We start from the raw sequence: 22694 nt of genomic DNA on the forward strand, positions 1-22694 counted from the left end.
ATCTACTACATACAGGCTATGAAACACAAAGTAAACACTGGAGAGAAAAATACAAAAATGAAAAATAGTTCCTACTCTCCAGGAACTTACAGTCTCCATTTATCCAGCATAAGAACCTTGAAATCCTGGGGTAAGGGAATGAGAGTGGGAAGGGAACATTATATAGGAAAGTATAAACTCTTCCTAGGAAGAGAATCTGTTATATACAAGATTTATCAAGTGGGTTCATGATAAACACTAAATAACTAACAATTTGTTACATTATATATTTGGCATCTACACCACCTTTTCTTTTGATCTTATTTTTTGCTTTATTGATGCCATTGAGGAATTTTTTGCTTTGAAATTATTATTCATTATATTGCCCCCTTCCATAGAAATTTCTCTTGAAAGAAGGAAAAACAGTTCAACAAAACAGACATAATAACCAAATCTGACCATTCAGCCTTTGCTCCCTTTCCTCCCTACGAAGAGGAAGGGTTATAGTCATCATCTCTTCCACAAAACCAAGATCTCCACAAATTTCTTCACATATACATAATCTAAAAGACTGATATTTACTGTCATTATGTGAATTGGTGGGCAAAACATTGATTATATTCATTTTTCTTAGGGGTTACATTTATCATCTTCCCATATAAGAATATAAAGTTTTACTTACTGAGTCACATGATTATTCTTTCATGTTTACCTTTTTGTGCTTCTCTTGAGTCTTGTATTTGAATGTCACATTTTCAATTCAGCTCTGGTCATTTTATCAAGAAAGCTTGAAAATCTTCTATTTCATTAAATATCCATTTTTTCCATTGAAGGATTATATTCAGTTTTTCTGGGTAGGGTATTCTTGGTTGTAATCTTAGCTCCTTTATCTTCTATTATATCATGTTCTAAGCCCTCCACTACTTTAATATAGATATTGATAAATCTTGTGTTGATATCAGCTGTGGCTCCATGATATTTGAAGTGCTTCTTTCAGCACTATCAAGAGAGATCCTGAAGGTCTCTTTCAGGAGGTAATCTATGGATTCTTTCCATTTCTATTTTATCCTCTGGATCTAAGATATCATAAATTATGATGTCCAGGCTATTTTTTATTATGGCTTTCAGGTAGTTTAATAATTCTTAAATTATTTCTCCTTGATCTGTTTTTCAAATCAACTAATTTTCCAATATTTCACATTTTCTTCTGTTTTATTTTCTTGACTTTGACTTATTTTTCCTTATTTTTCATTTTAAAATAAAACATTTTTTAAATACACCCTGTGCCAGACTCTGAGAATATGAAGACAAAAACAAAATAGCCCTTGCCCTGAAAGAGTTTTTCTTGACACTACTTACTATGACATGCAGATTCATTGTCCAAGACTACTGATTGGAGGTATACTTTGAACACTGGATCTTTCCATCAGCGTTTAAAGGAAAGGACTTTAGAGGTCATCTTGTTATGGCATTATAGGATCATAGGCTGAAAGCTGGAATGGCCTTAGTTGTCAGTATATATAATACCCTCATTTTATAGATGAGGAAATTAAGATTATGTGACTAGTTAGTATCAAGGTAGGATTAAAACTCAGATTTTTCTGACTTAAAGTCTAAAGCTCTGTTTACTTCCTGTCTGCCAAATAATCTAATCTCATTCTACAAAAGAGGAAAGAAAATCCCAAAGATAATGAACATGGGTGGTGAGGAGTAGAACTCCACTTTCAGCTCAGGTTTGGAGATAACAAATCCAGGACTCTTTCTATTCTATTTTTCGTACTCTGCCTTGCATTATACTTAAATGTATGCATGTCTAATGCTTTGTTTCTGTTGAGTTGTTTCAGTCATGTCTGACTCTTGATGACCCCATTTGGGATCTTCTTGGCAGAGATTCTGGAATGGTTTGCCATTTCCTTCTCCAGCTTATTTTACAGATGAGGAAACTAAAGCAAACAGAGTTAAGTGTCTTGTCTAGGGTCACATAGCTAGTAAGTATCTGAGGCCAGATTTGAATTCCTGTTCTCCTGATGCTAAGCCCAATGCTCTATCCACTGCACCACTCCTAATTTCATATATTTTTTTAAAAATTCTTTGAAGACAGGAACTGTGTTATCTCATCTTTATATTCCTACTATCTAGTACAGTATCTTACCCATATATAGTAGATACTTAATAAGTGTTTGTTTAATTGAATTGAATTATTGTCACAAACTTTTTCAGTAGAAAACAGTCTACATTATTAATGTCGATAAGTTTTTTCCTATGATAGTATCTTTGAAGAAGATTAGAGATCTAATAATGTCTCCAACTGATTTGTAAAATAGATGCCATTATATTTTCTTATTTCTTCTTCCTGAAAGCCATTGCAATTTCTAAGATAAATAAAATCTACTACATAAACTAGGTAACCTGGACTATCAACAGGATAGTATAAGGGGAAGATGAGGTCAAGATTTGATCCAAGAAAGAGACTGTAGGAGGATTTGAGAATGAACAGAAGTAATTGTTCTGTTTGAAATGAGGCCAATATGACCAATATGAGGCCAACTGACCAAAAAAAAAAAAGTACAATAGAGTTTCCCAAGGAGCTAAACTGAGTTAAATATCCCCAACAATAGAACTAATTATCCACTGGGGACAGAAAAGCCAACAAATTCTATCATCAACTATAGCAACAACAGATTAATGGTTCTGAGGTAGTCTAAAGATGGATGTAAGCCCCTAGTCAGATATAATATATTTATGAATTATATCAAATCAATTGTGTCTAGCAACTAATTAGGTTGCTACTTTACATGGTCAGTGGGAGGATGTATGGTTATGCTAAAGATTTCCTATTAGAGCATGTGTCTTGTTAAACCACAGATGCTTTAAGATGCCTTCTCAAACACTTTTATATCATGGAGATAGTACAGCATGATGGACAGCATGGATGGATAGAGCCAAAAATACCTGGGTTCAAATATTGTCTCAGATTCCCAGAAATTCTGTGACTCTAAAAATCATTTTACTTTTTGGAGCTTCATGTTTCTCATCTGTAAATGATAGTACTTCACAAGGTTGTAGTGAGAACCAAATAGCAACATGTGTGTAGAAAATTTACTAGAATATCATAGGTATGTGAGAGTCAGTCTCTGAAAAATTAAACTGACTTCAAGTTTTCATAGCCTTCCCACCTTTGATATTACTGCTGTCATTTAGTTTAAGGTTGTTATTCATCCAGTATCTTAATGATTTCACATGGCCATTGAAGTTTTTTTTCTTTTCACTTTATATTATCCAAAAGAATCCTTATTTTGAAATATTATTTGTTTTATTTTACTCTAAAATATGACTCTAAAGTCAACTGTGTCAGCAAGGTATACTAGAAATAACAATTTAGCTTATACATAAATTCACAGAAAAAAAAAACTTAATGGATTAGAATTCTGTTTTTATTCAGTTCTAGTCAAGATGACATTTGATTCTCATCACATGTGCAAAATCTTCTGTCCAAAAGGAATTTGGTGCTTGGCTCCTTTTTTTGGGAGGGGGAAGAGAAGCCAGCTGTGGTGCCATTTTACAATGAAAATGTTATCTTTTCAGCTAATCACGAGAGCAGATACAGATGGCTTGCTAATGGCTAAATTTTTAGCACTTATTTATTGGACAGAGGTTTAACCCTTAAATATGTGTCATGTTATTGAGCATGAAAATGGAACTTTAAAAAAAAAAACCTTACCTTCCATCTTGGAATCAATACTCTGTATTGGTTCCAAGGCAGAAGAGTGGTAAGGGCTAGGCAATGGGGGTCAAGTGACTTGCCCAGGGTCACCCAGTTGAGAAGTGTCTGAGGCCAGGAAAATGGAACTTTTATTACAGTGTCTCTCTGAAAAATAATACATACTTCTAAATCTAGTGGGTCAACACCACCTCCTAATTTCTTCTAAATCTTGCCTCCTCAGATATTCTAAGCCAATAACCAGATTTTATTTTCCCTTGATACTAAAAATAGATAATTTCTTTCTAGTGTTTTAAGTTTTATATAATACATTATATATTTTAGCTCATCTGATCCTCATACAACAATCTGGTAAGGTAGGTACTTGTATTATCACTGTTTTATAGATAAAGAAATGGAGGTACAGAAAAATTGAGTGGAGCCCGTGGTTCCACCACTGGTAAGTGTCAAAGTCAAATTAGATATGATCTCTCATGATTCTAAAACTGGTACCTTTTCTACACTCTAGTGCTGTCATCATATTCTTTTCAAATTAAGATGAGTTCTTACATTCCTAATTCCTTCAGTGTTCTATATCCTCATCCACAGTTGCTTTGCTGTTTTGACTAATCCAAATAATGAAATGTATTGCAGCTCTTCCACCTCTTCTAGTCCTATGTGATATGCCTCCATATTTTACCTAATCAATGCACTCAGTTCCTTGCTAGGAGTTCCAGGCAGTCAGCTCTGGACATATAAATCCATCAGTGAGACCATCTATACCCCCAAAAAGCTGCCTTATATCCTTAGCACTGAGCACAGTGCCTGGTGCATAGCCTAATTGTTAGGTACATAGCCTAATAATAATCTAGACTCTAGATTCCCCAAACCTCACTAGCTACACTAACTAATCCTCCCTGGTTGATTTATAGGATGATACAGGTATTCAAGCTATAGTCAGGATTGAACCCTCGGTGGTTGAGTTCAGCCCAGCTGGACCTGGCCAGAGTTGGGTCAGGTCCTCACCAACACTCGTGGTTAGATACAGGATAGATGTTCACAGATCTTCTTTGGGATAATCTTCTTAGCAGACAGGATTTCACAGCATACAAGAACACTTTAAGTTTACATCAAAGTGGGTTTTCTTTAAGCAGGAACAGACAGAGAAAAGGTATCTTGATTCTCCTCAGCTCCAGGAGATAGGAAGTCAAAACCTCCTGTTTGCTCAAGGGACGGGAAGTCAAGAGCTCTGAGCAATAGTTGGTGTCCCCTAAAATACTCTTTCTGAGATCCAGAATCCAGAATCATTTCATTCCTGGCATGTTCCTAGCTCTCCTCTTCCAAAACTCTCTCTCTTTCTTATTTCAACCCATTTCTCCTCTTTCCTTCTAACACTTTGCTGCTATGACTGTCTTGGTCACTTTCAGAACCTATTTCTATTTCCTTCTCCAAACCCCTATTTTTACACACAGACCATAAGAATCCATTTTTATAGTTGGTTTATGAGAGGATGAAGCCTAGAAGAGTAACTAGACCTGACCAAGTACATACAGTAGAAATCCATGTGTCAGATAACCTAATTTTCAGAGCACTCAGTAATTGCTTCTAGAAATCTCTCAAAGAAAAAACTCCAAAAGAATGAGAAATGTCATGGAAAAAGACAATGGCAACCACCAACCCTTAGACCTGCATTTTTATTCTTACCAAATATTTGTCTAGAATGTTCTAAATCCATTTTATAAATACATATTGAAAGAACCATCCATAAACTAGAAAAAGGAAGAGATAGACTCTACAGTGAGCCAATCCAGGAGTTAGGAAGACCTGGTGTCAAGTCCCATCTCTAATACATACAAGCAATGTAACTCTGAATAAGTTAATTAATTTCTCAGTGCCTCAGAAAATGAATGTTCTCCAGCCAAAAGATCAGAGCAGGTGCTGATTAGCATAGAGAAGGGAATTTTCTCACTGGGGAAATCCATATCCCATTGAAATCATTGGTCTAATTCAAAGTAAATAAACAAATAAAATAGGAGAAATAAACAGACCCATGGACCTTTGTTTTTCCTGAATCGTATCTTCATAGTTATAGAGATGACTAGAGCTCTCACAAGTATTATATTTGTTGCTTTAAAGAAAACATTTAATTCAATAAAGAAAACTGCAGTCACAGGGGTTAGATCTCCTACAAAGTAACTCATGACATCAAAACATGGTACAATATTTATTTCGTGGCAGATGTATCTTTGTTAATCTCATTCAATGATCTCCTGGGCATTAGTGACATCAGATGAGAGGCTTAGAGAAAAATATCTGTGTATAACAAAAGACCTCATACGTGTGCTGGTAAGCAAAGTAGGATTGGCCAACCAAAGTTGGATTTCCTTTTGATGGAGAAACTTTATAAATCAGTAGAGCCTGAGATTTAATCACCTTTGGGAATTCTCATGCTAGGAATTCCCTCTACCAACACCAGTCACAAATCATCTATGGCTTAGTAGACAAACGCTAGGTCCCCGTCTACACGTAGCACCAAAAAAAGACAGAAATTGTCCAGTGTAACATACCTTGTAAGTGTCAGAAGTGAGACACGAACCCAGGTCTTCTTGATCCAAAGCTCAGCATTCTATCCCTTATATCATCCTGTAGATAGATAACATCATGCTAATTTACAAGGAGTAGTACAGTATAGTTGAAAGTGCATCAAGAAGACCTGAGTTCAAATCCTTCCCCAAACATTTACCTAACTGTACAGCTTTGTCCAATAGAGCCTATATATTACCTCACATGGCCTTTCTGAGCCTTTATTTCCTCATCTGTAAAATGAATATAATATAAAATGAAGATATTTACTCATCTAGAAAATGAAGGTCCATTCCAGCTCAGAATCTATGATCCTATGAATTCACCAAGCAAGTCATTGGATTCCAAGTTTCCCTACCATCAGATTTTGCTCTATTCTTATTTGAGGGGTTTGGTTTGGTTTGATTTTGGTTTTAAGTTCCACTAAACATTTATTGAGGCACTACACTAGGCTGAGGGGATGCAAACATGAAGATAGATTCTACTCTGGAGGAATTACAATCTAATGGAGAGAGAGACATGCACACAAATAGGCATGTTACAGGAGAGAGAGGAAGATCAGTATGGAGAAGAGATTCAAGCAAATACAGAAAGAACTGTGAGGACTACAAGATCATTTGCTCATTCTTGTCATGAGCTCAGCTCTTGTGATAGTTCCATATAAATAAGCAGCTCTTTGGGCAGGGATGGGAGTGAACACATCAACAATTTGTCCTACAGTCATTTAACTTAGTCATCCAAAGAGCAGAGTCTTTGGGATGACTAGATAATGAAAAAAGCTATTGATTGAACTGAATTCATACTTCTATACAGTTAGAAAAAAAATGTCATGTTACTCTCAACATGCCGATCACCTGAGGTGAAACCCAGTGTAACACTTAAACTTAAAATTGATTTTATCCTACACAGATCTATTTTCTTCTCTTTTTTAAATTATAAAAGAGAAGAGAGAAAATTAGAAGAATTGGTTTTATTAGTTGAAAGCTACTCCTTCTGAGAACAGGCTTGGCCTATCTTTCATCACCCCTTTTCATATCATGTTAGATTTGATATAGTGATTGATAGTCCCTAAAAAAAAGTGAGTTTGAAGGATTTAAGAAGTACTGAAATTTCCTGATCAGAAGAAATTAAAATCTAATCGCTTTCTTACACAATTAAGACTCACTCATATAGGATCATGGATTTAAAGTTAAGAGCAACTTTTGAGGTCATTTAGTATTACTTCTTCATTTTATAATTAAGGAAACTGAGTCATGGAATGTTAGTAAGTGAGAATAAGAGTTGACCAGTGGTAGGCTTCCTTACTGCCCATGCCCATGAATTCCTTTCTAGGATGGCACTAACCTTTCTTGCAACCTCCCCCTCAGCAGACTCAAAGTGTCTCAAAAATTCTACTCTATCACAGGCCCAGTGGGTCTTGTTTTTCAAGGTCTGAGGACATGTGTTGATCACTTTAAGCACCAGAAATGCTACCTATGATTCTTCCCTGTAATTTTTTCTTAATTGCTTCTTAAACTTTGATTTAAAATTGATGTAAATTCTCAAATCACAGGTTCAAAAAAATACTAAAAGCTAAACTAACAAACATAATATCATTGTCTTGCAGATCTGTATTTAAGGACAACCAGGGGAATGTGGATAGAGACTCAAGATTTTCTCCATTGTATAAGCAAGAGAGTAGCAAGATTTCCACAGAAGACCTGATTAAACTGGTGTCAGATTACAGGAGGTATGAAATTTGGGCACTACTATACAAAGTAAGACTTGGCAGCACTTTAACCATTTCTGTGGAGTCACTGTATAAATGCATCAAATTTTCAATTAAGTCATTTTTTTTAATTTTTTGAAATTTTATCATCTGCATATTTTATTACCAGAATCTCACTTAACTAAGATGAAGGATCTTCATATTACTTCATAAACTGCTAGAGTGTATCCTACACCAAATGTTCCAGAAATATAGAGAAGGAATTTGAAATGTTAAGGAGGACTCAAGTGCTACTGGAGAGGAAAATAAAACCAAGAATTATCAGAGTAGAAAAAAGGAAACATTTATTAGAATTTTACTTCAGTTAATTTATTCACCCACCAAGCCTACTTGTTGTTCATGTAAATTTCAATAATAAGTTTTCAAATTCTGTGATGGGCATGCATATATACCTCCAGGATTTTCCTGCCCCTTTGCCCCCATTTTTAGTTATTAAATATTTTCTTCTCCACATGTAAGAATGAGCAAAATGAAGATTCTTAAAAAATGTATTTAGCAGGGGTTAACTGGGTGGCGTAGTGGATTGAGAGCCAGTTCTAGACATGGGAGGTCCTGGGTTCAAAACTGGCTTCAGACATTTTCTTTGTGACCCTGGAAAAGTCACTTAACCCCCATTACCTACCTAGCCCTTACTACTCTTCTGCCTTATTCTTAGATGAAAGGTATGGGTTTTTTAAAATGCATTTAGCCAAAGTAATAATAGCATAATGATGGTTGCTCACAAGAAACTCAACTGAGGCTGTATCTTTCAGAAAACTGAAGAACTGAAAGGATTTCAGTTGCTGTCTAGTCCAACTGGTACCCAAAGGGAGTCACCAGTATAAAATATCTGATAAGTTCTCTGCTTAAAGAAATCCAGAGGGAGAACCCACTAACTACCAAGAGATCCCATTCCATTTTAGGATCATCTTATGGTTAGGACGTTTATTTCTGCCATCAAAGTCTAAATTTTAGTATTTGTGACTTTCTTTACTGAACCCTTAATTGTGTCTTCTGGGGTCAAATAAAACAAGTTCAATCCATCTTTCATGTGATATCACTTCAAATACTTGAAAACATATAAACACACCCCAATATTCTCTAATATAAACATACCTACTTTTTAAATCAATCCTCATATAATATGATGAACTTAATATGATGCCCTCCATAAAGTAGGTAAATGCTTATTTTGTTGACTGATCCCTCAACATCCTAGTTGTCCTCTCCTGAAAACTCCTCACATTATTAATGCCTTAAAAAAAACCATGTCACTCCAAACTGAACATGGGTATCCAAATGGAGTCTAATCAAGACAGAAAGATATTATTCAAAAAAGTTATACCTTTTAATACAGCCCAAAATTGTATTAGTTTGGGGGCTGCTACATCACGTTGCTGAGCTTGCAATCCACAAAAAAACAAAGTTCTTTCTTTTTTTCAAACTACTAGCTTAAATTTCTCTTTCATTCTGGTTATGAATTTTTTAATTCATGTCAGACTATATTTATACATATTGAATTTCATCTTGTTAGATAGAGTCAGTCCAAGGTGTTAATCTCAAGATCTTTTTTTGATCCAGTGTGTTACATATTCCTTAAAACTTAATCATCTTCATATTTGATTAGCATGGCAGATATAGATTTATCCAAATCACTGTTAAAAGTATTTAGCAGAAAAATGATACCTACTGATCCCTGGACCTCTTCACTGGGGACATCAAGGCAAGTTGGTGTGAAACCAAATCTTCTTTCAAAAATTTCTCTTTTATTACTATGAATTTGAAAATCATTAATAAACATACACATTTCCACATTCAAAAATAAACAGAAAAGAAAGAGGACCATGTATAAAATTGTGGATCTCCATTTCATACTGGTTTTAAAATGTATATATTTCAAATTTACCATGGGTTACCAGTAGTTCCCACACTGCCTTGCTTTTCTGAGTCTGATCTGCATCTTCTCCTTCTCTCTTATTTTTATTTTAAGTGATTCATCAATGTTCTTTTCTTTCTTTTTTGATATAATTATCATAATCCTACTTCTTTTCAAAATCTTCATATTCAACAAGAAACTAAAAAACTTTTAAAAATATTTTCCTTCCCTTCCAACCCTACCCCCTCCCCAAGGCAGATAATATGATATAAATTCTACACATTTCATCGTTTAATACATATTTATCATCATGTTATGAAACAAGACACATTATTTACACTAGAGAAAAGTTCATGGAGTAAATAAAAGGAAGAATGGTATGTTTCAGTCTGTATTCAGACTCCATCTGCTCCTTATTTGGTAGAAAATATCCTTTTTCTTCATTTATCCCTTGAAGTTGTCCTGGATCCTCACTTTAATGATAATAGTTAAGTCATTCACAGTTGATTATCATACATTATTGCTGTTGCTGTGTATAGCATTCTCCTGGTTCTGCTCACTTTATTTTGCATCACTTCATATAAATCTTTCCAGGTTTATTTTGATCATCTTGTCATTTCTTATGGCATAATAGCATTCCATTATAATCATGTGCCACAACTTGTTTGGCCATTCTCCAATTGATGGACATCAGTTCAGTTTCTAGTTCTTTGCCACCAAAAAAAAAAAGAATCATTATAAATTTTCCTTAATCACCTTAGGAAATAAAACTAGTGCTAGTATTGCTGGATCAAAAGGTATAGACAGTTTCATAATTCTTTGAGCATAATTCCAGATTTCTCTCCAAAATGACTGGATCAGTTCACAGTTCTACCAACAATGTATTAGTATCCCTAATTTTCCACATCCCCTCCAACATTTGTTACTTTCCTCTTTTAGCATTTTCACCAATCTAATAGGTTTTAGATGATATCTCAGCATTGTTTTTATTTGCATTTCTCTATTCAATAATGATTTAAAGCATTTTCATATAGTTATATATAGTTTTGATTTATCCATCAAAAACAATCTATTCATGTCTTTTGACTATTTATATTTGAAACAAATCATTTCACCAGTTCCAAAAAATGTAGCTTATGATTGTCAGTTTCATAGCTCTCTTTATCCTCCATAATGGGTAGAAAAATACTTCTTACTAATTCAGTAATTCTAACAAAATTAGAAATAATGTTATTCTGACATACCCTGTCCTTGATGAAGTCATACTGTCTTCTTAAAATCTCTTCTTCTTTTTCTGGTGGGCTTATCAGCCATCTCATTAATAATTTGTTCTGAAATTTTCCTAGGAATCATGAGAAATCAAAATTTCCTAGGATTCATGGGAACCAACCAGTTTTGTTGCATGCTATTATTGGCCTACAGCCTAAGTGACCACTAAAATGTTGAAAAATTTGACCTAATTAATCAAACAACTACATTCTCTGATGATTTTCTAAAGTCTGGTTTATCCAAAATTGTTTGTATTGCTCAGTTATCCATATGGACAGTAGGTAGAGAAAGAGAGTTAAATAGATATAAATGAAGATAAACTCAGATATAATTTGAAGTAAGAGACAGTGGCATAGTACATAGAAAGCTAGCCTTAGAGTATGAAAGAGTTCAAGTCCTACTTTTGACACTGTAGGATATAATACAGAGAATCCAAATTCTTGAGTCAGAGAACTTGGGTTCATATCCCATGTCTGGTGCTTAAATAACCTTGAGCAAGTCACTTAGGTCTCAGGTTCCTTGTCTTTAAAACTAGTAGACTGGACTTGATGGACACTGAGATCCCTTCTAGCTCTAGAAATATGATCCTATGGCATCTAGGTGGTACAGTGGATAGGGTGCTGGACCTAGAGTCATTTTTCTGAATTCAAATCCAGCATCAGACATTTACTAGTTCAGGGAATCTGGGCAGGTCTCTTAACCCTGTTGGCTAAGTTTTCTCATCTGTAAAATGAGTTGGAGAAAGAAGTGGCAGAACACTCCAGTATCTTTGGCAAGAAAACCCTGAATGAAGTCATGAAGAGACAGGCACAATTGAAATGATTCAACAACAATAGCATATGATCCTATACATACTAGATTTAGCACCTTTACTTATCCTCTCACAACACTCACAGACAGCTGTCCAAGAATCTAAGTAATAGATAACTTCCCAATCTTCTTCAGTGGAAGGAGTTCCATTCAGTCCACCAACAAAATCCTACATCTAGGCGAACAAAAGCCATAGTAAGGTTAAAAAAAAAATACATCAAGTCTTCATTTAACTTTTTCTGCCTTGACTCTTCCCTGGATGCCTCTTTTGGTATCATTTTGGGTTTTTATTTTTAGAAATGAAATAAACTAAAACAAACTACATGTTGACCTACTTAAACCAATAACTACATACTCTGATGATTTTCTAAAGTCTGGTTTATCCAAAATTGTTTGTCTTTTATATTTTATGCCAGAAGCCCCCATCCTTCACCACGATCAAGAGCTGACTGCTTTGTCACTGTGTTTAAATGATAATTCATTGTCATTCTCATCACTTCCTCTGTCTTGGTATATTTTTTTCCTAGGGCTGACAAGATAAGCAAAACGCAGACCATCCCTGGAAACCTTGATGTTGTAGTTGAAAATGTTCCTTTGGAGCATCCAAGTATGATAAGTGATCATCATTGTAGATTTTTTTAAGTAGATCTGATGGGGGGGGGGGGGGAGCAGAGATTTGGGAAGGCTGATGAAAATGAAAGTCTGTTGTGCTGATATTATGTGTGTCCTCTTTCTTCCTCCTCCAAGGTTGATTGTAAACTCATAGAACAAAAATCATATTATGTGGGCTGTAATCTAGATATTTATTAGAGCATAATGAGTTAATAGTGAGTGAAACTAGAACCTTCTCATTAAAAATAAGGGAAACTCTCTTCCTGCTCTTATGACCAAAAATCCCACTGACTCGCATATGTTTTTTTTTAATTTTTAATAGAACATGATTCACACATACAAGCTAATAATAGAGTTAGTGTGCTATAATTGATAGAGGATTGGTCTTGGAATCTTGAATATCTGAGTTCAAGTCTTATAATTGGTGGATATTAGCTGTGTAACTCTGGACAATCATTTAAGCTCTCACTGTCCCAACAATTCTCTAAAATCCTAAGTTATAAATGGCTGTTGATCTGCATTCAGGGGAGGGAATGTTCAAACTAGAAATTCCCCACATTGTTCAGAATCACAGATCCAAACCCTCCCCAAACTACAGCACTCTCCACTTCCCACCAAAAAAGCTGATTAAGCTGGTAAATGGTGCATTGAACCCTTATGGAAAAAAAAAATGGGATTAGATAGATCTATTCCTTAACTCTCCTGCCCATGCCAACAATGACTTTTATTGCTATAAAAATACCCCCTTAACAACCTTTATCCTCCTTTATCATTAGAGACAGCTGGGAAGTGCATTTAATAAAAAGAATGCTGAAGTCAGGAAGATGAGTTCAAATCTCATCTAATTTATTTACTGGCTGTATGATCCTGGGCAAGTCACTTGATGTCTGTCTGCCTCAGTTTCCTATAAAATGATAGCACCTATCTCCCAAGGTTGTGAGATAGTTGTTTGCCAATCTAAAAGTGCTTTATCTATTCTAGTTATTTTATCATATCTCATGTGGCACACACATGAAGATTACATAATATCTTGATGATCTTTATTCTAATTTCCTCCCTGAATCTTTTCCAAGCAATTATTTTAGCATGAGATATAGCAAGGGATCTAATCCAAGGCATTTGCTCTTAACTGTTTTGTATTGATATTATAAATGGGAGGAGAAGGAAGGGGAGAGAGAGAGAGAGAGAGAGAGAGAGAGAGAGAGAGAGAGAGAGAGAGAGAGAGAGAGAGAGAGAGAGAGAGATTCTTTAACAGAAAAATGAGATTGAAGATAAGTTAGAACTCTGTTTTTCATCATTAAAAATATACTACACAACTAGTTAGCTCAGTAGATTGAGAGTGTCAACATGGAATCTAGAAGCCCCCAAACTCGTAGCCTAGAAAGATTTAGTGATTCCCCAGTTTTATTTAGCTCAGAGGTGAAAGCCTCAAGTTTAAGCCTGTACCTGTGAGAATCCACAATCCACCTCAGATGCAGGCTAAACCCAAGCAGAAGTCGAGTGACTCTTCTAGTCTCCAGAAGCCTCTCCCAGTATATCATACCCTCCTTTTGAGGATCAAACTTGGGATTTGGGAGAGTGATGCACTGCCTACTGCACCAAAGAGTCACTCGACTTCTGCTTGGGCTTAACCTCCATCTGAAGTGGATTATGGATTCTCACAGGAACAGGCTCAAATTTGAGGCTTTCACCTCTGAGCTAAATAAAACTGGGGAATCACTAAATTTTTCTAGGCTACAAGGTGTTGGGGGGGGGGGGCTTCTAGATTCCATTTGATAAGAACAAGGCCTAAAGATGGAAGGTCTTGGGTTCAAATTTGGCCTTAGCCACTTTGTAGCTGTGTGATCCTGGGCAAGTAAGTTAAACCCAACTGCCTGAATTTTACCACTCTTCTGCTTTACAACAATGCTTAATATTTATTCCAAGACAGAAGGTAAGGGTTTGAGAGACAGACAGAGAGAGAGAGAGAGAGAGAGGGAGAGAGAGGGAGAGAGAGAGAGAGAGAGAGAGAGAGAGAGAGAGAGAGAGAGAGTGAGTTAGAGTTTACTAATTCCATTTCCATTTACCCAGCAACAGAATCTAAATGGTGAGAGTTGGAGGTATAAAAACAGGGTCCTTTGGAAATGTTATTAAAAAAAAGTAGCTTGCTTCTTTGAAACATTCCTCTGCTACTTCCATAGTGCCAAAGGCTTTGATTATAGAATGACTAAAGGTTCTAAGAGACAGGAGTAAAGAGGGAACACATACAAACACACACACATAGATTATACCAAAGAGAATAATCACTTGACTCATAGTTTTATTTTCTCTCCTTTTAAAGATTGTGTGACCTCATCCTTTATCCCCATGAAGCCCTTTGATATGATGGTTCAACAGGAGCCAACAGTAGAGGTGGAAGAATTCGTTTATGATTCAACAAAGTATTCCCGGCCTTATCGGGTGTATAAAAACCAAATTTATGTCTATCCGAAGCACCTCAAGTATGATGGGCAGAAATGTTTCAACAAGGTAGGCCTTCCATTTCTGAGACTGCCTCAAACTTTTCGCCCTTCATGACACCTACACCAGAGGGAGCATGTCTGGAAAGCGAAATTACAGAGTGCTGAGTGCCAAGAGCTCAGAATAGAAACCTATTTCAGGGAAAACGATTACTTTTGAACTGCCACGGGATTCCCTTTGGAATTATAAAGGAGAATGCAATTTTGTGACTTATGCTAACAATCTTTTCTGAAGTTCATCCTAAAAATGATCTTTTGGCCATATTTTTATTGTAGCCTTTGAATGTGCTCTGGAAAAAGAAAAAAAGCCATGTCGAAATCCTATTGTGTTTGGACTTTTGTCTGGTGTAATGAGCATAATGCTTTCTTTTTTAATTCCCAGATTCTGTTTCTATGCTTCTGAACCCCATGAGGAAGGTCATGTGAAATGTGTTCTTTGGTGTGAATAGGGGCTACTTATTTCAAACACTTGGGGTTTTTTTGTAATGTTACTGAATAACAAATTATAACTTCTCTTCCCCCTTGCTATTTCAGGCACGAAATATAACTGTGTGCATTGAATTCAGGAACTCAGATGAAGAAGGTGCCAAGCCAGTGAAGGTGAGCCAAGACACCAAAGAGTCACAGAATAAAAAGAAAATGGGAAAGAAATAGCATACTTTCCTCATACCAAAGAGGGATATTTTATTTGAATTTAGTTGAAAAGAGAACAATTTTAATACATTTGTTTCTGATTTCCTGAAATGAACTTTTTTTTCCAAAAAAAAAAATAGCAATCATTAGCCAGAGACTTTGGGAAATGTCAGCCTCAGGGCGCCACTTGACTTAAAATGATTTGAAAAGAAAATTTCCTTCTTTCAAATGAATGTGAAGAGCTTCCCCTTGGGATATAGTTGCCCTTTACTGGAAAAGAGCACAGCTCTCACCTCCTGTATGTATGATTTAAAATAGCACTCAGCAGGCCAAACTTCCAAAGCTTTGTGCAGGGAGACTGCCCTGACTGGGGCCTGATTACCAGTACAATAGGCCATTTGGATACTTGCACTTGTGTCAGGCAAGCCTGTGGGACCAGATGGGAACTCCAAGTTAAGTGGTTTTGAAGCTAGAAGGTGAAATTTTGTCCCTGATGCCATTAATATGAAAGAACCAATAAAAATACATATGATACATCAAATTCTGCTATATTATCATACATAAGTATTGAAGTTCCCCTAAGCAAACATATCTTTTCAAGGTATCATTTGTTTATATTTTCCATATTATAAGTTTTATGAAAATGAGGAAAAAGAAAATTTGGGTTTTTTTATGTAACACCTTCCAGAAACCTAGAAATGTACAATTGTCAGAATAAATTTAAGTGGGGGGGAAAACACCCTAGACTTGAGCAAGTGGATATGGGGGAATGTTGCTATTTGTGTATCCTACATTCACTCTGAGAACAGCTAAGTAGCACAGCGGATAGAATACCAGACCTGGAGTCAGGAGGACCCGAGTTCAAATCAAGCCTCAGACACTTACTAGCTATGTGACCTGGGCTAGTCACTTAACCCTGTTTGCCACCAGTTCCTCATCTATAAAATGAGCTGAGAAGGATGTGGCAGATAACTCCAGTATCACTGTCAAGAAAATCCCAAATGGGGTCACAAAAAATCAGACATGACTGAAAAAATGACTAAAGAACAACAAAAATTCACTATGAAATTCAATTCAACAATATTTTTTCTTTACTATAAGACCCTGGGAAATAGAATGGCAGAAACAAAATAGCTCCTACCATTAAGGAGTTTATATTCTACTGGAAGCAAAGATGGACTTGGATATAATATGTAGACAAATAAAGAAATGCAAAGCATGGCAAAGTAAATATGCAACAAATTAATTTCAAGAAATAAAAAGCACTAGCAGCTAAGGAAGTTAGGAAAAACGCTGGGAAAAGATAGCATCTGAGTTATGTATACTTTGAAGGAAGGTCGGACTTTCATGAAGAAGAGGTGAAGCTGGAGTCTATTCCAGACATGGGTGACTACTGAGAGATGGTATTTTGCAAAAGAAATGAGTTTGCAAGCAAGTGCCACCATAGAAGAGAGAGAAAGAGAGAGAGAGAAAGAGAGAGAGAGAGAGAGAGAGAGAGAGAGAGAGAGAGAAGAGAGAGAGAGAGAGAGAGAGAGAGAGAGAGAGAGAGAGGGAGGGAGGGAGAGAGAGAGAGAGGGAGGGAGGGAGAGAGAGAGAGAGATTCAGATTGGCCTTGGCTTTAGCCTAGGGCTGACAAGACTTTACATGGATGCTTATTTCATTAGCTTAGGGAAACCGTACATCCCTCTTTCCTGATTCTAGCCCTGTTTTACTTCATACAAATAAATTATACATCACTGAGAAGCAGTCAGATCCATCATATTGAACCATAAGGGGAAGAAGCAGTCTTTGGGGTTTTATCCTGGAGAGAGGGTTCTACCTCAACTGGGTTGAGCCAAATTCCCAGTCAACCATCATTAATTCCTCTCTCTCAGGTTAGCACTCTGTCTCTGGAGAGAACATCTTAAACAGGCTAGGTTACTTAAAACCCTAGTCAACCGTCTATACAGTCTCCTAAGGTGTTTAACTCCCATTTTGCAGTGTGCTTTAGTATCCCCTTTAACACTACCTATACTCTGGGCCCCAATTACTGCTATTAAACAGAATGATGATATAATGTCAAATATTAGTGAAATGACAGTAATGTCAGTAACTTGCATTTATGTAGTGCATTATGATTACAAAATGCTTTCATATTTTATTTAATCAAGCAAGCTACAAGCATCAAGTGCCTGTTGTTCTCTTGGCTCTGTGCTGAAAATATATATTCAAAGAATAAAACAATATTTGCTCTCCAAGATATTTAATCCTTTTTACATATAGAATAAGTAGGCAGGTGGTATCTCTGTTTTATAGATAAAGAAAATAAAACTCAGAAAAGTTATGTGATTTGTTCAGAGTTACAAAGCTAGGTAAAGGATAGAGGCAGGTCTTAAACCCAGGTCTTTGTGAGAACAAAAGACATCACAAAAACAGTGGGTGCTACATCAAAAGAATAAGCTACTGGCATTTTTAAATGTAATAACAATAGTTAATGGAAAAAAGTTAAAAGTATGAATTGTGGTCTAAAGTCAAAGTGTGAGATTTTTCACATGTAAGAGATTGAAATAAAATCAGAGCTGGAGATGTGATAAGTAAGAGGTGTTTCCATTTATAGCACAGCTTGATAGTTAAAAAAACTAAGTAGTTAATTAATCAGAGAGAGAAAACGGTGTTAGAAATTACCTAAATATAACTAACAGTCATGAAATTAACATCTGAAAAAATTGCTGACCAACATATCGGGTTATCCTCCCCACAAAAACCAAGACTTCTGGATTTCAAATAACGTAACTTATTTGAAGTTATTCTGCTTATTTTTATATTTATTGGGTAACCAAAAACAAATCATTTCTTTTCTCTGAGCTCTGTTTTGTCATGAATAAAATGGGATTAATATCTGTGGCATCTCACATGATATTGAGGATCTATGGAGACAATGTACATAATCTTGCATAACTTAAAGGGTGATAGAAATGTCAGTCATTATTATTATGGAATTAAAACAGACCTTTGTACTTGTTTAACATATAACTTTCTTAAATAGTGTATTTATGGAAAACCTGGTGGGCCACTATTTACTACCACAACATACACAACAGTACTTCATCATTCCCAGAATCCTGACTTCTCTGATGAGGTGAGTTTTCTATTTTCATTGTCTTAGATGTTAGTCAATAAAGCTGGAAAATATGTGTTTGTGTTCTAAAAAGATGATTTCTTGATTGCAAAGACCATTATGGCAGCTCATGTCAATGAGTCTCTCTGTGGTAGAAGTCATTTATTTAACATGGTTTTCATCTCTACTGAAGTTTATTCTACCAACCTTGAATTTTTGAAATTGCATTTCTAATTCCTTGATATAAATCCTCAATCTAGCAGCCAATTAACCCCCAGTTATTGCTTGACTCAAGGTTCATAAAATACCAGAACCTCTGGCAATAGCAAAAATCTTAACTTTACATGTGTGAATCACTGCCCTCTCACAGTCCCACTGTTGTTGGAACTTAAGACATGGAATGGGAATGGGGGAGATAGCGATCTCAGTTGTACAAGAATAGCATTGCTTTTCAAATTGCTGTGAAGTCATTCCTTTCTCAGCCAGAGTGCCCCACCACCCATTCATAGGTCATAGAAAGGAGAAAAAGACACCATCTAGAGCAACATAGATTAACTTTCAGTTAGCCTGCAGATGCCCTTTCTCCAATATGCTGTTAATAATAAAACTGATTATTTCCAAGAGGAAAATAACATACCATTTGATATTGTTGATTTTTTATATTATCATATCATACTGCTATCAAATTTTGTCTTTTAAAAGATAAAGAACACAAATTTGTTTGTCATATTTGAGCAAAAGCCATGCTAATCTTTTCTGCATCGTTCCAATTTTAATATACGTGCTGCCAAAGTCAGCATTGTAAATTTTGACTTTGAGAATATAGAAGTCATACACCAAAATCCAAATATAGCTAATTTGGCTACTTAGAGTGCTAAGACATTGGTCACATGGAGAAATGAGTAAAGTCCTAGGTTGAGAATCTGGAAGACATGAGTTCATACTCACGAAGTTGCACAAAGGTGAACCTGAGTTTAATGTCAGGAAAAACTTTCCAACAAATAGAATTGTTCAAAAATTGAATGAATGGACTTCCTGTAGAGGTGGTGTTGTAGAGGTCTTCAAGTAGAGGTCTTCAAGAGGAGGTCAATGATCATTGGTAGGGTTTGTTATTCTGGGATTCTTTTGTATGTGGGTTGGACTCAGTGACTGAGATCTCTTCCAATTCTAAAACTTGGTGGTCATGTAATCTACTAAATCATAGTAAGGTATTTGCGAATAATGTTGCTGATAATCACCTAGTTTAAGATGTCCCAAGATCCTATTATTCTTTCCTGAAATTAGCAATATTATTTTTTCCAATATGGCACCCAATCAGAATTTATTTAAGTAACCCTTGAATATCTGTAGCCTAGATAAGATCTACTTCCTGGAGTTTTACAGATTATTCTCTTAAATGGCCAATTGTTACCTAAATTACCTAATCAATGGATTTTTCTTGAGAAGTTCTTGAATTATACCACAGTATGGCCAGCCAACTATTGCAGTGGATAGAGTGCTGGGTCTGGAACCAAGAGGATCTGAGTTTAAATTTGGCCTCAAATACCTACTTGCCATGTGACCGTAGGCAACTCACTCAATCCTGTTTGACCTCAGTTTCCTCCTCTGTAAAGTGGAAAATTACTCCAATATCTTTGCCAAGAAAATCCCAAATTGAGTCATGAAGAATCAGACACTAATCAACTAAATAATGGATTACAAGTTTACTGGGTGTTTAATGTAAACCTTACCCTTAGTCCAGATGTTTTTCAACTGATTTTGATCTTGTAATGTCATCACATTATCAAGCTGATAAAGAATTTGCATTTTCACAAAATGAAGATTAGAACTGATCTAATCATTTCATTAATAGGGAACTTTTGCATGAGGTAATTCATACTTTCATCAGTCAGCCTCTTTCTGTAAACAGGAGTTTTAGATAGTTGGGTAGGACACTGAAAGGTCAGAATACCATAACCTAAGCATGAATTTCAGTTTTCATTAAGCTAAGACTGACATTTCATTTCCCAAACCTTATTCTTAGATAAATGACGACTCTGAAATCCTAAGTACTACTTTACATTGCAGGTGAAAATTGAGCTGCCCACACAACTCCATGAGAAACATCACATTTTGTTTTCATTTTATCACATCACATGCGACATCAATGCAAAGTCTAATGCCAAAAAGAAGGAGGCTCTGGAAACATCAGGTATTGACTGCAAAGTCCTACATAGATACGCAAGTCGATATTGTTTGCTTGAATTGAAAATAAATCTAACAACTTAGGTTTACTAAATTATTTCATGTGAGGTTCAATTATTCAGAAACCATACATGTCTTTTTGTTTATTTTTCTTATTAATAAATACATATAGTCAAGCAAAACTAATTCCCACATTGGCTATGTCCAAAGAACAAAATATATATGTCTCAAGCTTTATTCTCAATCCATTACCACTCTCCCAAGAGTTGGACTGCATCTTTCTTTACTTTGACTGTTAAATACAAAGTTTCTTGGTCAACAAAATTCTCTGTTTCTCTTTTCTTGAACAGTTGGATACGCTTGGCTTCCTTTAATGAAAGGTGATCAACTAGCATCTAAAGAACATAATATCCCAGTAGCAACTAGTCTGCCTCCTAATTACTTAAGCCTTCAAGATTCTGCAACAGGAAAGGTATCCTATATGCCAATGATATTCAAGGGACCAAATATTCTGTTGTTGCTCAGAGTTGACTTATTAACATTAGAAATACCTTGTTGTTGAGAAAGTACTTTTCATTCTGTCACTGACCTGTTCCTCATTGTATTGTCAAAAGTAGTCAGCTTTTTATTTTCTTCTCCTACTAACTTATGACTCAAGCAAATTCTATTGAAAAATGAAACAACCTGTATTGTGGGAAAGCATAATTGTGGCAATAACATCGACCAACTTTGTGTTACAGCACAGTGGGAGTGACTTTAAATGGGTGGATGGTGGGAAACCACTTTTCAAAGTAACAACATTTGTTGTATCAACAGTGAATACTCAGGTAAGTTCATTCTCCTTGATATTCTGTTACCTCCATTGATATCTATAATGTGAAGGGAGTTTCAGAAATTCTCAATAGCAGTAAGATCACCTGAAGATCAAAAACGATAGAATGTAATAAACTCTTCTGCCTTTTTGCAGGGTGATCTAAATGAAAATCTCCCTTTTTACTCAGGCATTATGTAGCTTATGATAAAACTGTAACTACATTATTCAAAGGGAAGCCTTTTTGAGTTCCAAATTCCCTTCCTCCCCTCCCCCTCAGTCTCTTCAACCCCTTCCCTTTCCCTTACCTGGTAAGTAATATAATATAGATCCTACAATAGAAATAATGTAAAGCAAGTAAAATTAATTTTAAAGAGAGCTCATCATTTTAAAAAAACAGTGGTGTATATGATCTTTCCACATGGAACAGGTAGGTACTTCATACAGAATGGATGATAGAAGCTTTCTGTCATCCTTAAAATTTAGGAATATATTCTGAATATTACAAACTACTCTATAATCTATTAAAAATCTATCATCCATGGGGGCAGCTGGGTGGCTCAGTGGATTGAGAGCCAGGCCTAGAGACGGGAGGTCCTAGGTTCAAATCAGGCCTCAGACACTTCCCAGCTGTGTGACCCTGGGCAAGTCACTTGACCCCCATTGCCTAGCCCTTGCCACTCTTCTGCCTTGGAGCCAATACCAAGATGGAAGGTAAGGGTTTTTATAAAAAATTTAAAAAAAAATTTTTTAAATCTATCATCTTCACGTTTATCTAATTCTTTTTGGAATCTTTTCTTATATTTTCAGCCTAAATAAGTTTTAAAGGAAATAATGAGTTTCAGAATGTAAAGCTAATATTCCAATGATTATTATTATGGGTAGAAATTGGAAA

At 35.7% G+C, this 22694-nt stretch overlaps 1 protein-coding gene and 1 non-coding gene across 18 annotated transcripts in view; one reads left to right on the forward strand and one right to left on the reverse strand.

Moving 5' to 3' along the window:
* Positions 1–22694, forward strand: part of DOCK10 (dedicator of cytokinesis 10) — a 375674-nt gene that overhangs the window by 268051 nt on the left and 84929 nt on the right. For all 17 annotated transcript variants that reach the window (XR_008913927.1, XM_056807144.1, XM_056807148.1 and 14 more), the window contains exons 15-22: positions 7869–7991; positions 12492–12571; positions 14897–15084; positions 15609–15674; positions 18733–18825; positions 20872–20995; positions 21339–21460; positions 21729–21815. Coding sequence is in view for 16 of the 17 variants with exons in the window: in XM_056807144.1 (XP_056663122.1) it covers positions 7869–7991; positions 12492–12571; positions 14897–15084; positions 15609–15674; positions 18733–18825; positions 20872–20995; positions 21339–21460; positions 21729–21815 (883 nt within the window). In the remaining variant the exon portion in view is untranslated. The remainder of the gene's footprint in view (positions 1–7868; positions 7992–12491; positions 12572–14896; positions 15085–15608; positions 15675–18732; positions 18826–20871; positions 20996–21338; positions 21461–21728; positions 21816–22694) is intronic.
* On the reverse strand, positions 19503–19604 carry LOC130456059 (U6 spliceosomal RNA). The gene has a single exon (XR_008914333.1). It is a non-coding gene; the product is annotated as a U6 spliceosomal RNA (small nuclear RNA).

This window comes from Monodelphis domestica, chromosome 8 (assembly GCF_027887165.1).
Source record: "Monodelphis domestica isolate mMonDom1 chromosome 8, mMonDom1.pri, whole genome shotgun sequence".
In the NCBI taxonomy this organism is placed as follows: Eukaryota; Metazoa; Chordata; class Mammalia; order Didelphimorphia; family Didelphidae; genus Monodelphis; species Monodelphis domestica.